This window comes from Ilyonectria robusta (genome assembly GCF_021365365.1).
Source record: "Ilyonectria robusta strain PMI_751 chromosome Unknown BGZ61scaffold_7, whole genome shotgun sequence".
Lineage (NCBI taxonomy): Eukaryota > Fungi > Ascomycota > Sordariomycetes > Hypocreales > Nectriaceae > Ilyonectria > Ilyonectria robusta.
The window spans coordinates 1,198,979-1,213,113 of NW_025764441.1; the positions used below are offsets into that span (position 1 = coordinate 1,198,979).

The window sequence follows — 14,135 nt, forward strand, 5'->3', positions numbered from 1 at the left end:
CAAGCCTCCTGCGGCGCCCGCTGCGAGCGGTGTACAACAATCGTGTTTGCTTTGGGTTCTGGGTGAACCGAACCGTTGCTGATGGACTTGGGTAGACGCGGAGAATACGAGTTCCTGGTTTGTCAGGTTGTCAGTCACATCGTCATCGTGCTTGATGTTGTTTATTCAGTCTAGATGTCGAGATGCACGCTATTGCATCAGTCCAGTAGTTGAGCTACGAATCTCCCAAGAAGCTATCCCCCCTCCGCACAAACTCAGCCAAGTCCTCCAGCTCCCCTCTCCGGTCGATCTCTTCATCTGAGCCGTCGTCACTATCGCTCGACTCGCAGTTCGTCTGAAACCACTCCTTCTCTTCGGTCGTCTCGTAGGGCACCGCCTCGTCGGTCAGGCCGTCTTCATCGTTGACTTCTTCTGTGGTTGGTGACTCGGCCGGCGATGCTTCAGCCTGGGACGTGGCGGGATATCGCACGTGGTAGCATTCGCTTGGGTAGTCGCAGTCTCTCGAGCAGTTATGCGTGTTGTCGATCAGGCGCTTCATCCGCGCTTCTTCAATCTCCAGTTTGGACTGTTTTTCTCCTCCCCTCCCTGCAGCAATGTTGGAGGAGCAACTCTCGCGATTGCGTCGCAACTCCCCGATGGAGGCCCAGGTGGCGTAGTCGAACTCGGCTTGGCAGACGCGATATTTGGTCGCCTTCGTGGGTGTCTTGCCGACGCAGCTGCGATGGGAGCAGTTCAGGCAGCGATGGGTGACGGCCATCTTATAAGTACGACCGCAGGAGTGGCATTTCCACTTCCAGGCCAAGGGTTTTGGTGGTGTGTGAGATGTCATTGCGTAGAACGGGTTGTAGAACTTGCAGATTTGAATCACTAAAAAGGAGTTGGTGATTAACGATATTGTTTCAAACTTCTAGGTGAATGTGACTGGATGAGTGAGTTGGACTGCATATGCTGTCGAAAGGAATCATAAATATACTGCAGCTTTGTGTGGCTTGAACTGACACATAGCCTTTGTTCAGATTAAAGCAAAGGTGGCTATTCTTAGGATGCAACAATGGATACATTGTTAATTGATCAACCATTCATTATGCACAGTCTAAGAGTCAGCTTGACATTCAACGAGCACAGGTTTCTATTTCTCCAAACAGACACTCACGGCTACATCAATCACTGCCAAACCATAGTACCCTATACGCCGTCCCAAATGCAGCCATGGAAAACAGAAATCGACAGCACGCACAAGACTGCTACAGCAAGCCGTCCTCAGCCATTTCTCACTCACTTCTCACTCGCACCTCACTCACGCGCCTGTTCTCGATCTTACCCACTAAACCACAAGCCATGTCACCAAAAGGCAGGAACTCGACACCCGTCCTCACACCCCCCATGAATCCTAAGGCAAAGATCAAGACATGTACCGAGATCAAGACCAAACCAGTGACAAACACAGTCAAGGTTGAACAATACAAGTTAAAACCTAGTCCGGACTTGGAGGATTTCCCACCCATCAACTCGAAGCAGCTCGGGCTGTGGCTGGAGTTGTCTAAATTGGTCAGAGAGCCTTTGATGGACATGAAGGAACTCAAGGAAGAACTTGAAGGGTCGGATAAACAGGACGGTCCAGGTTGACATCTGTAGTTAACTAGGACTAGACATAGACTCATCACGTCATAACTAAGGTCGCCACCTGAAGGCTGGGTGCTTCCAATCAAGCTCTCGCGCCTCCTCTGGGCTCATTCCCGCCAACTCTTCTTCCACATTCCGTCCATCTCGCTTCTTGTTGTCTGCGTTCATCCAGAAGTACCCGAAGGTGCTAACAACCAGAATCGCTGTCGCACACCCCAGGTTAAGACCGTTTCCGATGCGGTACTTAGGAGCATCGGTCACGGGGAAGGCCCAGGTAGAGATGAGACCACCGACGTTACCAAACATGACCTACGAGTGTGAGCTTGATTCAGTAGAGCGAGGTGGCAACTTACATTCAGACCAATGGCACTACTACGCGCAGTATCGCTAACAACGTTGGCGCTGATGTGGGCATTCGTCAACGTTCCCAGAACGGTACATGTGCTTGCAATAAGGAAGCACGCCGCATATCGGGCATTCGCGTCATCTGTCCCAAGGAACATGGAATAGCCCACCATGACCATCGGTGCGGTAAGGATAATGAGAATCTGGCGACGGTCCAAGTACCAACTGACGGCAGGGAACGCAACCGCGAAGAAGGCGCCGACTGCATAGGGGGGCACGCTGTGCAGCTGCTTCTGGACAACAGTGTACTCGGGGTAGATTGTGCCGACAATGGTGGGTAGGAAAAAGGCAAGGCCCTGGACGGTGATGTTGTTGAAGAGGAAGATGACGGCGATTTGGACGACAAGAGGGTTGGACATGCCACGGATCAGCTTGGTGCGGTCAATGCCGTCGACAACTTCAGTCTGACCCAGACGCTCCGACTTGACACGTGCAATGCAGAGCTCCTTTTCCTCCTGAGTCAACCACCATGCCGTTTCGGGACGGTCAGTCAGAGAGAAAAAGGCAACCAGGCTCAGTCCGACAGTGACGATTCCCTCAATGGCAAAGATCATGCGCCAGTTGTGGAGGCTACCAAAGTGATCAAGCTTGAGGATGGCACTGGCCAGGAGACCACCGAAGGCTCCAGCCAAGGGGGCCATGACCATGTACAGCGATAGGCGGAATGTTAATTCGGCACGCTTATACCATCGAGACAGGTAATAGGCAATGCCGGGAAGCATACCAGCCTCGAAGATGCCCAGCAAAAACCGGACACCGCAGATAGCGGCCTGGGTATGAACAAAGGCAGTGGCAATACTGGCGGCACCGAAGAGGAGCGAGGTGGCAGGTAGGAACCAGCCAGGGCCTATCCACTTGCACATGATGGTGGCGGGAATCTCGAAGAGGATGTATGAAATGTAGAAGACGGAGAGGACCTTGTTGTAGTCGTAGCCTTGCAAGTTGAGGTCCTCGTCGAGGCCAGCGATGCGTGCGTTACCTAGGTATGTTGTTAGTGTGGATCAGGGCGAAGGCTCGGGGAACTTACCGATGTTGGCACGATCGATGAAGCAAAACAGATAGAGGACGGCCACAGTTGGGACCGTGTACAGATCCAACTTCCACCTCAGCCTACTCTCAGCAGCGGGATCGAACTGGACAGTCGAGTTGCCATAACTGCAACAGGTCAGCATTGTTTTGGGATGAGTCGAGCAGTACTAACATGTCAGTGGCTGCATGGCCATGGCCAGCGGCATCATGGATGGTGCCTGGGCCAGCATCTTCGACCCTCTCAGAGGAGCGGTCATCAACCTGTTCCTTGTCGGAGATGGCCATGATCAGAAAGAGTTGAGCAGACAAGGGGAGTAGAGTGTGGAGGGTGAGCTTGTCGAGTTGCAAATCATCTTGGGGGGGACCGACTTGAAATAAATAAAAGCGCGGTCTGAGCAAAAATCGGCTTTCGGTCTTGCTCCGCATCGCTGGTCTTGGCCACGATCTGCCCCCCTCACGTTGCATTGGGGGATGCCACGACGGGGCATGATGGGGCTCGACAAGGGCTCCATAGAGCTAGACAGGGCTTCATACTGGGTCTTGTTGGCCTCGGCGAAAGAGCTGCTTCCCCGCAGGCACAGATTGTATCAGTACTACGTACGCGTGCCATGGGGGGCGGCGTACGAATACACCCAGGATTGCAGGATTGCCACGTCCCAGAGCGGTGGCTTCATTTCCCAGCTCGAGCCCTGAGTCGGATCAGCCTTTACGCGGGAGCTTAACCCGGGCCGTTAATTTGAGTTAAGAAACATTTAAAGGTGTGACTCGGCGAGTGGCGTGGCTCGGCGATTGGCTGACTCGGGCGTGTGGACGGGTGTGATGCGCCAGCGTCGGAGGAATGAGTCGATGGCTTGGCCGCGAGTGTGCCGCTTGTAGGGGTGCTTGCGTGCGGAGCAGGCGGAGCGAGTTGATGGCGATGGACTATTGCGAGATAGGGAGAGACGGACTAAACCTGAATCGCGATGCGGGGGAACAAGACAGGGAAAGACTAGGCGACGGAAGATGAGGCTGAGGATGGCGGGATGGATATGGTTGGTTCGAATAAGAACAAGCGGCAAGAAGATAAGCCACCTTCTCCACCACGTGCGTTCTCCTCGTTCTCCTCGTTCTCCTCCTCGGCAAGAACCCCAACGCTGTTTCACAGGCGCTTGGGTGCGCTTGCCTCTTTCCCCAAGTTTGCGGAAGTAGGCGCAAATCCGTCCCAAATGTGGCTGACGCTGGCCAACATCTCTGATATTGAGGCTCCCGCCATACCTGCGCCACAACCCCCGTGTCGGCTCCCGACATCTGCCCCGTATCTCCCGTATCTCCCCCCGGACATCCGGATCTCAGCATCACGCTGGAATCTGAATCTCATGACCAGGCTTCCCCAGAATGGAGTCCAGTCCGCTTGGCGCCCCTGTACCCCAGATTGCATCGAATCTGGGGTAACCGCCGTGCACCCTTTTTTCCCTGGTCCGGGGCGGCCCAATCATGCTGTTCGTATTTGGTGGTGGGCGCCTCAGGGTCTGTGCCAAGAACCGCGGCAGTTGGAGTCGGCAACAGGCCGAGTGCCCACAAACCGTCAGCATCAGTCAGACTGATCTACAGCTAAACCTCACTGTTGCCACATGGCCGGCGCTTGCAACTTGCCTTATTAGACCGTAGCTTGCTATAACATTGGGGACTCGACACAATGGCTGCCACACAAATCTACTCCGCACCGCATGCACGAACTAGCCCGAGGCAAACAACCATCTCCTTGTCGGATGCCAACGTCGGCTTGTCCCTCATTGTCCCTCACCGTCCCTCACGTCGTCCCCAGTGTCACTCAAATTTCCTCACCAAACTCCAGGCACGATCGCCCATTTCTTGCCCACCTTGTCCTCTCCAAAACGCTCCATGTACCACCACTTTCCCCTCACCGCGCGCGGAACCATGGTAAACACCTCGTTGATCAGAAACGTCCTCGCCGGCACGCTGCCCCAACCTGCCGCCATCCAGAATCCGGTCCACTCCACCCACTCGCACAGGTAGTGCGGAAAAAGCATGTAGCGGAAAAGCCCGGCCTGGGGGATTTGATAATGCTTGTCGACGCCTTTGGAAATATTTCCGGTCTCCAGACGGATCCGGTCTTGTCGGGCTTGCTCCCGGCGCCGGATATCCCGAAGCTCCTCGTCGTGGAAGAAGTTGGACGACAGGCCTAGATAGAAGATGATGATTCCCAGCGCAAATTGTAAGATTGAAGACTGTGAAGTCCACTCCTCTTCCGTGATGGGGCCATACGCCGCCAGCCACGCTCCCAGGCAAGTTGCATTGAAAAGCTGGAACCCGACAGCCATCAACCACACTCCGATGTGTAACGGTGACATGGTCGGCTGTAGGAAGGGGAACATGACGGCCCGATATGAATAGTGGATTACCTATTCTGTTAGCCGTGGTAGTCATTGCATCCGAAGTGGACTCACAAAAAGCCCAGCCAGCACCTTGTTCTGCCAGGGGAGGTCATCGATGCCGTGCAGCTCAGGCATCGTCTTCATCAGGTACAATAGCGTCATAAACCCAGGAACTTCCATGGTTAGCCAGCCAATGCGGCCCGGCAAGTTGAGCCGGCTATCGACTGAGGTTTTCCCCATGCCATACCATCCAATGAGCCATTGCGCCGAACCAATCTGATCCTTAGATTTGTTTCTCATACGATTCAGGAGTACTTACAATGGGGTAAGAGATTTGCCAGATTTTAAGGATGAGCTCATAGTTTTCCCGAGTAGGGGGCATCCAGCCCTCAATTATTGTCATTTTGAGGATTGATGGTGGTGTCGTGTTTGTTCTACTCTTGTCCATCATGTTGGCCGCTGCTCAGCGACGGATTCTGACACTCGCCACCGCCTGCCTATTTAACGTGAACGGACTTGAACACATCATAGCTTAAAAAAGCAAAGCATCACTACGCAAAATGAATATGTCTAGTAGTTGATTGCAAATATTAATACAAATAGTATGCAGTTGCGATTCGACACATTTCATCGTCGTGTGCTGAGTGCAGCAGAAGTCATTTTCATCCGATCCCATTGTAATACTCTACTATCCTACACTCGCCAGAATCATCCCAAGAACTGTACCTCAACTCCATCCATCATTCCATCATCTTTGTTCCATCATTTACTTCCACAATGCAATACGTCCTGTCATATCCATCACATCACAATACACTCTCGATCCCGTGACGATCCTCCATTACCCAAGACTGCTCCTGGACTCACCGGCGGCCGTCCCGAGGCAGTCCTCCCCATCGGTCGTTGCCCAGTTGGTGTGGCATTCATGTTTGTTCTCGTCGACTGTCTTGACACGGCTGGGCTACTGCCTGCATGGCTCGGATGTCCCATCGGCGGCTGATACGCTACGTCATGCGCCGCTTGTTCATACGACGGCGGGGCATCGTCTCCATCTTCAGCCGGTCGGTTTACGCCAGGTCTCGCGGGTCTCGCCGCAATCGGTCTTGCCCCGCCAGGTCCTGTCACGCCCTGTTGCTGCGGTGGGATCAGAGACCGCACTTGTTGGTTGGGTCGAGGCTGAGTAGCGACGTTGGAGCTGCTTCGCGCTGGAGCTAGTCCGACTCCCCCACCTCCACGACCTCGTCCTGGTTCCATTCCCGTGGTCATTCCCGGGTTAGGCCCCGGTTGGCGACCTTGTTGCTCGATATACTGCTCTGACAGGATGCTTTCCCTCCGACGCCTGGCCTCAGCTGCCCTGTGTCGCTCGTCCTCCTCTTCTTGTAGCTGCAGCGCAAGTGCCAAGTCTCTATCCTCTTGCTCGGTGCTTGGACTCATGGGTTCTTCCTCTTGCCGTGCCTTGCCTCGTCTCTGCACTGTCGTCCAATCGCCTTCGTTGTCATCGCTAGATGCGAGAACGACTCCAGTTCCTATCATCCGAAAGTCCCCTGACAAAAACTCGGTGCTCTCACCGTTGACATCGGATAGCGTCTCCCAAACAATTTCGTCATGAGTCTTGAATCCAGCGTCCGTCACCAGCGTCAGTAGCTGCATCGTGTCAGGGTGGCAGTACAGCGTGCTAAAATGGTCGTTTCGGAACAGAATCGCAAACGTGCCGGGGCGAATCGCTCTGCCAATGACTTCGATTCCCCAGTGCGTAAGCTGCGTGGCTGAGGCCATCAAAAATGACTTGATGACCAGGATATCCTGGTACAGTTGCTGTTCCGACTCATCCAGCCCATCCTCTGTTGAAAGCTTGCTCTCGAGTTCCTCTTCTCGGAACAGCAGGTTTTGCGCATCTTCGTAGGACGCAGCCTGCCGCTCCAAAGCCTCGTACGCTGGCTCCGACTTGGGAGGTAGCCACCCGTGGATCAGCGGAATTGAAAAGGTGGCGTATAGACTCATCTCAGCCGTGTTCTCGAAAGTCCCGGGGATGAGGTCACCTCGTTCAGTCGGGTGCAGGTGTGTCAGGGATGTGCGCTTGTAGGCATTGATCATTTGCGCAGTGGGAATGAATCGGGGATTGACGTTCATCCCAGTGTGCAAGCTCTGGAGGAACGCGTAGAGGTCCGAGACGTCGGGTAGCGCATCTTCGGAGCTCGTTCTCCGGGGAGACATGAGTTCGTCAAACACAGCATCCAGTAGCAGATTTAAGCTGACTTGTTCCCGAGATCGGAGAACCTGGACCAGCGCAGTATCGGCGTTCTCGGCTGGCGTTGTCAATGTCAAGGCGTTGACGAGAGCCACCAGGGGACATGGTCCGTTGGCGTTTTGGATTAAAATGGGAGAGGTGCGGGGGTTCGTCGGTGCGGTCGGGTCGTACCACTTGATATTCTTGACCTGGTAGGTCTCCGCGCCGTCAACTTGTTGTCGTGAGGGTTTCCAGCTTAGTTTATCGGTAGATCGTCTCGGCGGCAGAGGTGGTTTTGTGTCGGTTGGTTCCGACGGTTCTGCATCTATCAAGTTCCATTCCTCGGTAGCCTTGGCCTTGCCCTTTGATCCCAAGTCATCCCATACGTGCGTCTCTTCTGTGAATTCATCAGACACTGTAGCCATTGGCGGCGCAGGAGCCTTATTCTTCCCCAGAGGGTCTTCATCCCAAGCCGGAGACTCGCTTCCTGAAGGCAGGGAAACCAGCGCGGGCGATGAGGCGGGTGGTGGTGTAGGAGTCTCCCATATGTCCTTCGGCGGGAGCGACGGAACAATTGCGGGAGCATCTTCCCAGGTGTCCTTGAATTCCGGGACACTATGCGAAGGTCCAGCTGGCTCTCTCGACAGTTGCCATGGGTTGCTGGGCTCCAGGTTCAACTTGGACATAGACTCGGTGGAATCTGCGACCTTTTTGCGCAGAAACGGGTTCGTCTCGGCTCTGTTGCCCCCAGGCTTCATAAACCCGGGCACTCCGTCTAGGGGAGCGTCGCTCTTCTTTGCTTCACCCCAAACCATCTCCTCCTCATGTTCCATGGTCGCAAAGGCGCCGCCCGGTCGCAACGCTGCGGGGGGCGGAGAACCAGAACCCTCGGGCGCTTCGCGGCGCCCATCCTCCCATCTTTCACCTCCCTCCGCCCAGGGATTATTCGACATGGGTTTCGACTCCGACCCTTCGTTCGGAGGTTGAGAGTCGAGGGGCTTTCCAGAAGCCATGACGGTCTAGAACAGCGGTAAGGCGCAAGCTAGTGCCACAGCAGGAAGCGGGGTCGCAAGTGGAAGCGTCGAGCTCGATCGTGATCTGAAGATCAATAACCGCGAGTTCAATGATTGCGAAGGGTTGGTCTCGGTCTTGCGATCACAGACCCGTCGGTTGGAATGTGCTGCCTGGACGTCTCGTACCAGATCGTATTGAGCTCGGTGTCGTCACTGCGGATCTGTCCCGCTCGTGGCGGTGCAACGTAAGCCCCGGTATCAGCGGCAAGTGAATCGAAGCGAACGAATGCAACCTGATTGACGGTAATTGATTCCAGGCACCAGAATTCATGGGCATTAAGTGTAGATGCAGGATCAAGCTTGCGTGTCGGGCCAGATGGAAGGGGCCCCGCCACCTGCTTATCCAGCCACGCACCGCCACAAATGACGTGGGCGTCCATACGAGGCCAACTTGGCATTTGATATCAACCATGACGTTTGTATCGTCACGTATATTACTGCTGGACGATTCATGGCAATGTTCATCCTGTTCGCTGTCCCCAAAATGCCACAACGCCAACTCCCGGCCGTCATCCATACAACAACAAACTATCCGCGCCAACCTCATCGGCCAATTCCCAAGTTACGTAGTCTGTCGCACGCAGGCAAGGTGTATGTCTCTGCCACTGCCATCTTCTCAGGGTCCTGGTAGAACCATCCCTGGGCGGCATCCCTCAGCCTCTGTCGAATCGTCATCTCGTTGTCGCATTCGCTCTTCAGGTGCCTCACGAGATTCACCTCGGCTGTCCGGTCGAGTTTGGTGAGCTTTCCGTCGGTAAATTGCTGAACATCATCGGGATTAACAAAGTATTCAACGCCCAAGTTCGGCGTGGTACGGCCTTCGGTATACGGATGTAGCGGGTGGTCGTAAACCATGCGGGGAGTTGAGGCCGAGGTCGAGGATTCGCCGGAGAAGATCGAGGTAACTATCGGCAGGATAAAGAAGAGGATGACTGGGAGAAGTCCAAGGAACGTCTGTAGAGGGCTTGATTCCTGTCGCCCGCCCTGGTTGGCCTCGCGGGGCCTCGTTCGCGGTCTGGCACCTCCAAACTGGTGCACGCGGATTCCAGGGCCTCCACCAAAGTTGAATACAAACTGCGGGCCTGTATCGAAACCTACTTCGTTAGCGTTGGTCTTGTTTCTTCTTCGGGAATCTCACCTCCAAACGGTGCTCCTCCTCCAAATCCTTGTCCGCCAAAGAATCTAGCAAACATCTCCTCGGGAGTCAACTCGTCGTCCCACCCGCCTCGACCCATGCCTCCTCCTTGTTGTCGCTGCGCGAAGCCAGAGAAGGGGTTCTGCGCCTGGGCGCTCGCGAACCGACTATCGGGGTCTGTCCCAAGTCGGTCAAACTTCTCGCGCTTCTCCTTGTCGCCTAGAATGCCGAATGCTCGGCTAACCATCTTGAAAGCCTCATCCGCGTGCTGGTGTCCATTTTTGTCGGGATGGGTCAGAAGCGACTGCTTCCGGTATGCCTTTTTAATCTCGCTTTCTGTGCATGTCGTCTTGACGGTCTCCAGATTGAGGATGTCGTAAAAGGCCGTGGCGCTGCATTTCCGGATTCGAATAACCGCAGCCTCTTGGTCAGGTGTGAATCCTCGTCCTTGGTTGCCCTGGTTGTGCTCGCGAGAGCGGGCCGAACCGGTGTCGGCTCCAGAGGCCGTTGCGCTCGGCATCGGTGGTCACCGTTGGTTTATTCGTGAGATGGTATCGATCGTTGTTTGCCGTGGGCTTCCGCAAGGTGGCTTCTTCGGATCACGCGCGATTATGTCGTCGGGGAGGATAAGCAGTATCGACTCGGTCGTATATAGTCGAGTTGGGTCGACAGCAAAATTAATGCGACAACGAGTGTCGTCAAGTGATGGATGATGGAAAAGTGGCCTTGATTGGCAATCCCTGGTGGCCGTATGTTACCATCGCGAGTCTTAGCGCCACGTGATGCTCCACCCTACCCTAGACTACTTACAAGATGACAACAGACAACAAGTCGAAACAATAATGTTCCAGAGGACCTTTTAGCAAGGTGAATACTGGAATTAGTGGAATTCTCATTTGGATCTAGAATTTTCAGAAGATTGGGTGAATGTATCTTTTCCCACAACACGACTCAAGACATCATACTGAATCGTGACAAGCGGCTAAACTAAATATGTACAAGAATGAGGCTGCGACCTAAGCCTCAATAAACTCCTGGATCTCAGATAGGTAGTAGGTATAAGCAGTGCCGCTTGGGGGCTCCATGCTATACATGTAGTCTCCCCACCAAGGTCCAGCAGACCACCAAAGCCACCCAGTCCACACATCAGAGTTGTCAAGGAGATGTTGCAGTTCACCACGGATGGCAGTCTTGCACTGGTCATTGGCACCACCAGCAGTCTCGCCTAATATTCCAAGCTTACCATTTTCCTTGAGCCAAGCTGTTGCTGCCTTGACACGCTCCACACCGATTGTAGTGCTCACGCAAGTCTCCGATGTACCGGAGCCGTCCGAATCAAGGTACTGATGCATCTCATAGACAATCTTGTTCTGAGGATCAGTTAGGCCCTTGAGAGCGTCACCGTTGCCGCTGGAGACCCAAGTCCAGGCGCCGGTGTACGAGTTACCCTCGACAAAGATGTACTGTGACGTAGCGCCAGCAGCACGGATGGCATCGATGGCAGCTTGGTTCAGCTGGGCTACCAGGGAGTTTTCCATGTCGTGATACTCATTGTTGGTGTCAAAAATTACGAGCTCATTATCAGCGAATCGCGTGGCAATGGTCGTCCAAAAGCTGCCGAAACCATCCACATCGGTAATGATGTTATCGTAATATCGACCGAAGTTGTGGGGATCGAGGACAGCATAAGCGCCCCTGTTTGGTTAGATGAGACCGACTTGGGTGCCATTGTACTTACTGGCCAGTAATATGTTTGACGACCTCTTCGAGCCCGCTGGAGTAGGTCTCGTTGATAGAACCAGTCATTTCGTCTGGGACAGCACGCTCCATTCGGAAGCCCACGCGGAAGGTATTCATGCCGGTGTCGAGCAATGTCTACAAAGTCAGCTATGTCAAGTCAACCATATGAACAACGTACATCAATGGCGGCCGTGTCAGGCCAGATGTAGTCGGTGCCGAGCACACCAGGGAGATTGGCCTCTCCAAATTCACCACCGGCCTCATTGGCACCAGTAAACAAAAACTCGCCTGTGGTTGCAGCCTCGCAAGCGGCGGCATGTGCTAGTGATGCGCTGGCAGCGAAAAAGATTGAGAACAGCATGGTGAAAGTAAGTTCTCGATCAACGAGAGTGATGGATGCATCTGAGAATGATATGGACTTGACCTGACTTATATACGCGTTCACGAGTAGCAGATTTACAAGTACACCCCACAACCGCCCACATCTCGCCAACTCGGGCGATCACAACCCAAGGAAGGATCCTGGCTCGGGAAGGATGCATTTGTTTGAAACATGAGCTTAACCCTGGCGCAACAGTACTGACTGGTTGTCTAGGCTTCATACTGGACGTAGCAGTTGGACTAGAAACCTTAGTCTGTCTGAGTATATTGTTGACCTTTGAATGGACTGGGTATATAGTCTGCATTGTTGATACGATTGTTGGTGTTTTTTTATTTATTACTGTTGAGCTTCTAGTCCCCCCTCTGGGTATGTGTGTACTAGGGCACCGTACCTCTTGATACTGGACGTAGCATCAAGTTGGAACAAACGAGTCCCCGGAACTCAAAAGAGCAGGAGGTTGCATAATGCGGCGTAGCACGTGGATCTATGAGTCGCCGCTGTTGAAGCATATATCCAAGAAGTGACCCCTGGTGATCCCTGCATAATCCCATCGGTGTTTAAATCCTGAGACATTGGTCCCCGGATGGTTGGTGGAGACGATTCTCCGGTTACACCTCGCGATCCGAATTGATGAGGTCCACTTCAATCACGTGATCGGACAAATCACGGAAAAACCGTCTGCTGTCGCGAATTGAGGCTCACGATACGGACTGGAAAAATCATAGACGACGGTGCCAGTGATCATGCAGGCGACACGGGTTTTATTCAAGCGCTCCGTGTGGAAGGGTAAGTCAATTCGATACCTTGTTCCAGAACTTGCTAACAATCTCCAGGCCCACACCTTGTCCCGTAAGCTCCTCGAACCATTGCCTGAGCCCGTCTAACCTCGATAGCCTCCCCATCGTCTGGCCCAAGAATCCCGGCGACAAGGTCCCTCCCGTTCGAACCCAAGCCCGATCCGCGACGATCCTCCCCAACTTTGTGGGACTCAACTTCGAGGTGCATAATGGCCGCGACTACCACCATGTGACCATCACCGAAGACATGGTTGGGCATAAGCTTGGAGAGTTTTCACCGTAAGTGACCTTGTCACGTTGCAAGCATCTACTGACGTAGATAGAACCCGAAAGCCGAACATCTGGGACAAGAGGTAGAGATTGGGTATACCATGTATAAAGACTGTATCAATAAGCAACGTTGGACTTTTACAAGACGAGGCACCACGACTACGAACAATGTGAGCGATGCGATCGATACAAACTGTGCAAGGCGAAGAAATTGATTCAAGGCATCTATTGGCCGAGACTATAACTGTTGGCCGGATATCTGACCTTCCCACGCGCCAAACCTGAACGCCGAATGTACCCATCCATCATGACATTAGCGATAGAACTCGCTTCTCTTGACATTAACCCCGTACTCTCCAACTGCCATTCCGAGATCCTCCATTGTAAGAACCGTCCTGTTCTGGCTGCCACCCTGACCACCGCCGCCGTATCCTGGTCGCTGAATACCCAGTGGCGCGCCCTTGTCTTGGGTTTTGCTGCCTGGTGGACCAGTCGGCTGTCCGGGAATCGGGAACCCGGCTGCCGCGCCCAGAGAGCCCATGGGATTGTTGGTGTTGGTATTCGATGCGCGGATACGGCTGTATTGGTATGCATCGGCTGCAATGTCGGCGATGAACTTTTGGGTAGCGAGAGCCAGGAGGCGCGCCAGGCGGGGGTCGGTCTGAGGAGGTGGAGGGAGACCAGCCTTTGTCATGTAGTAGTTGGTGACAGCATCGGGAATCTGTACTGTTAGAAGAGTATGCAGAGGATGTTGACAAACTCACGATCGGGGCGCAGTCGTCCATCTTGTTAAGGAACTCTCGCAGAGAGGTATCCTTTCGTGAAGGCAGCCGCGACTCCAGGCCGGCAGGCATATGGAGAGGACCTTCAACGGGGCCATTTGGCTCCGCAGGGGGTTGCTCTGTCTTTTCGGGTGCCTCGCTCGCCATCTTGATGTTGATGATTGATGATGGTTGTGATGGAGTGAAGGTTACGGGGATGACGCGCTTGAAGATCACGTGATTATATCAGGTCAGCCAAGACCTCGACGTTCATGCTGGTCCGCGATATGCGATTACCTACCTATCTGATACATAAAC

The 14,135-nt window shown here is 53.8% G+C and overlaps 8 protein-coding genes across 8 annotated transcripts; 1 reads left to right on the forward strand and 7 right to left on the reverse strand.

Moving 5' to 3' along the window:
* Positions 1-469: 469 nt before the first annotated feature.
* BGZ61DRAFT_321016 (uncharacterized protein) lies at positions 470-814 on the reverse strand (the record flags this gene model as incomplete). The annotated part of the gene is made up of 1 exon (XM_046238935.1): positions 470-814. A coding segment is annotated over one exon (345 nt), but the record flags the coding sequence as incomplete, so codon positions are not given.
* An 857-nt stretch (positions 815-1,671) lies between these two features.
* BGZ61DRAFT_492943 (major facilitator superfamily domain-containing protein) lies at positions 1,672-3,342 on the reverse strand (the record flags this gene model as incomplete). The annotated part of the gene is made up of 4 exons (XM_046250592.1): positions 1,672-1,932; positions 1,977-3,007; positions 3,056-3,183; positions 3,230-3,342. 4 exons carry the CDS (start codon positions 3,340-3,342, stop codon positions 1,672-1,674), a joined length of 1,533 nt encoding a protein of 510 aa, XP_046106173.1.
* A 1,410-nt stretch (positions 3,343-4,752) lies between these two features.
* Positions 4,753-5,858, reverse strand: BGZ61DRAFT_212466 (3-oxo-5-alpha-steroid 4-dehydrogenase-domain-containing protein). Its single transcript, XM_046238031.1, has 3 exons — positions 5,752-5,858; positions 5,505-5,708; positions 4,753-5,459 (listed from the first exon to the last, which is right to left on the reverse strand). The coding sequence occupies exons 1-3, from the start codon at positions 5,833-5,835 to the stop codon at positions 4,878-4,880; spliced, it is 870 nt and encodes a 289-aa protein (XP_046106174.1). The 5' UTR covers positions 5,836-5,858; the 3' UTR covers positions 4,753-4,877.
* A 510-nt stretch (positions 5,859-6,368) lies between these two features.
* BGZ61DRAFT_303133 (uncharacterized protein) lies at positions 6,369-8,513 on the reverse strand (the record flags this gene model as incomplete). Its single annotated transcript, XM_046238704.1, has 1 exon — positions 6,369-8,513. A coding segment is annotated over one exon (2,145 nt), but the record flags the coding sequence as incomplete, so codon positions are not given.
* Positions 8,514-9,026: 513 nt separating this feature from the next.
* On the reverse strand, positions 9,027-10,575 carry BGZ61DRAFT_387922 (uncharacterized protein). The gene is made up of 2 exons (XM_046242770.1): positions 9,871-10,575; positions 9,027-9,826 (listed from the first exon to the last, which is right to left on the reverse strand). The coding sequence occupies exons 1-2, from the start codon at positions 10,385-10,387 to the stop codon at positions 9,276-9,278; spliced, it is 1,068 nt and encodes a 355-aa protein (XP_046106176.1). The 5' UTR covers positions 10,388-10,575; the 3' UTR covers positions 9,027-9,275.
* Positions 10,576-10,883: 308 nt separating this feature from the next.
* BGZ61DRAFT_348478 (glycoside hydrolase superfamily) lies at positions 10,884-11,968 on the reverse strand (the record flags this gene model as incomplete). Its single annotated transcript, XM_046240064.1, has 3 exons — positions 10,884-11,562; positions 11,606-11,742; positions 11,786-11,968. The coding sequence occupies 3 exons, from the start codon at positions 11,966-11,968 to the stop codon at positions 10,884-10,886; spliced, it is 999 nt and encodes a 332-aa protein (XP_046106177.1).
* A 734-nt stretch (positions 11,969-12,702) lies between these two features.
* BGZ61DRAFT_449165 (uncharacterized protein) lies at positions 12,703-13,300 on the forward strand. Its single transcript, XM_046245568.1, has 4 exons — positions 12,703-12,775; positions 12,823-12,838; positions 12,883-13,065; positions 13,110-13,300. Exons 1-4 carry the CDS (start codon positions 12,733-12,735, stop codon positions 13,141-13,143), a joined length of 276 nt encoding a protein of 91 aa, XP_046106178.1. The 5' UTR covers positions 12,703-12,732; the 3' UTR covers positions 13,144-13,300.
* BGZ61DRAFT_449168 (transcription initiation factor TFIID 23-30kDa subunit-domain-containing protein) lies at positions 13,301-13,992 on the reverse strand. Its single transcript, XM_046245569.1, has 2 exons — positions 13,821-13,992; positions 13,301-13,777 (listed from the first exon to the last, which is right to left on the reverse strand). The coding sequence occupies exons 1-2, from the start codon at positions 13,983-13,985 to the stop codon at positions 13,370-13,372; spliced, it is 573 nt and encodes a 190-aa protein (XP_046106179.1). The 5' UTR covers positions 13,986-13,992; the 3' UTR covers positions 13,301-13,369.
* Positions 13,993-14,135: the final 143 nt, after the last annotated feature.

What these genes read in the sequence shown, in the direction of transcription:
- BGZ61DRAFT_449168 (XM_046245569.1), bottom strand. Translation starts at nt 13,985, where the DNA reads ATGGCGAGCGAGGCACCCGAAAAGACAGAGCAACCCCCTGCGGAGCCA. An exon ending in TGGACGACTGCGCCCCGATC is followed by an intron (nt 13,778 to 13,820) that starts GTGAGTTTGTCA and finishes CTAACAGTACAG; the next exon opens with ATTCCCGATGCTGTCACCAA.
- BGZ61DRAFT_212466 (XM_046238031.1), bottom strand. Translation starts at nt 5,835, where the DNA reads ATGACAATAATTGAGGGCTGGATGCCCCCTACTCGGGAAAACTATGAG. An exon ending in GGCAAATCTCTTACCCCATT is followed by an intron (nt 5,709 to 5,751) that starts GTAAGTACTCCT and finishes TCTAAGGATCAG; the next exon opens with ATTGGTTCGGCGCAATGGCT. An exon ending in AGGTGCTGGCTGGGCTTTTT is followed by an intron (nt 5,460 to 5,504) that starts GTGAGTCCACTT and finishes CTAACAGAATAG; the next exon opens with GTAATCCACTATTCATATCG.
- BGZ61DRAFT_387922 (XM_046242770.1), bottom strand. Translation starts at nt 10,387, where the DNA reads ATGCCGAGCGCAACGGCCTCTGGAGCCGACACCGGTTCGGCCCGCTCT. An exon ending in AGGAGGAGCACCGTTTGGAG is followed by an intron (nt 9,827 to 9,870) that starts GTGAGATTCCCG and finishes CTAACGAAGTAG; the next exon opens with GTTTCGATACAGGCCCGCAG.
- BGZ61DRAFT_449165 (XM_046245568.1), top strand. Translation starts at nt 12,733, where the DNA reads ATGCAGGCGACACGGGTTTTATTCAAGCGCTCCGTGTGGAAGG. An exon ending in AAGCTTGGAGAGTTTTCACC is followed by an intron (nt 13,066 to 13,109) that starts GTAAGTGACCTT and finishes TGACGTAGATAG; the next exon opens with AACCCGAAAGCCGAACATCT.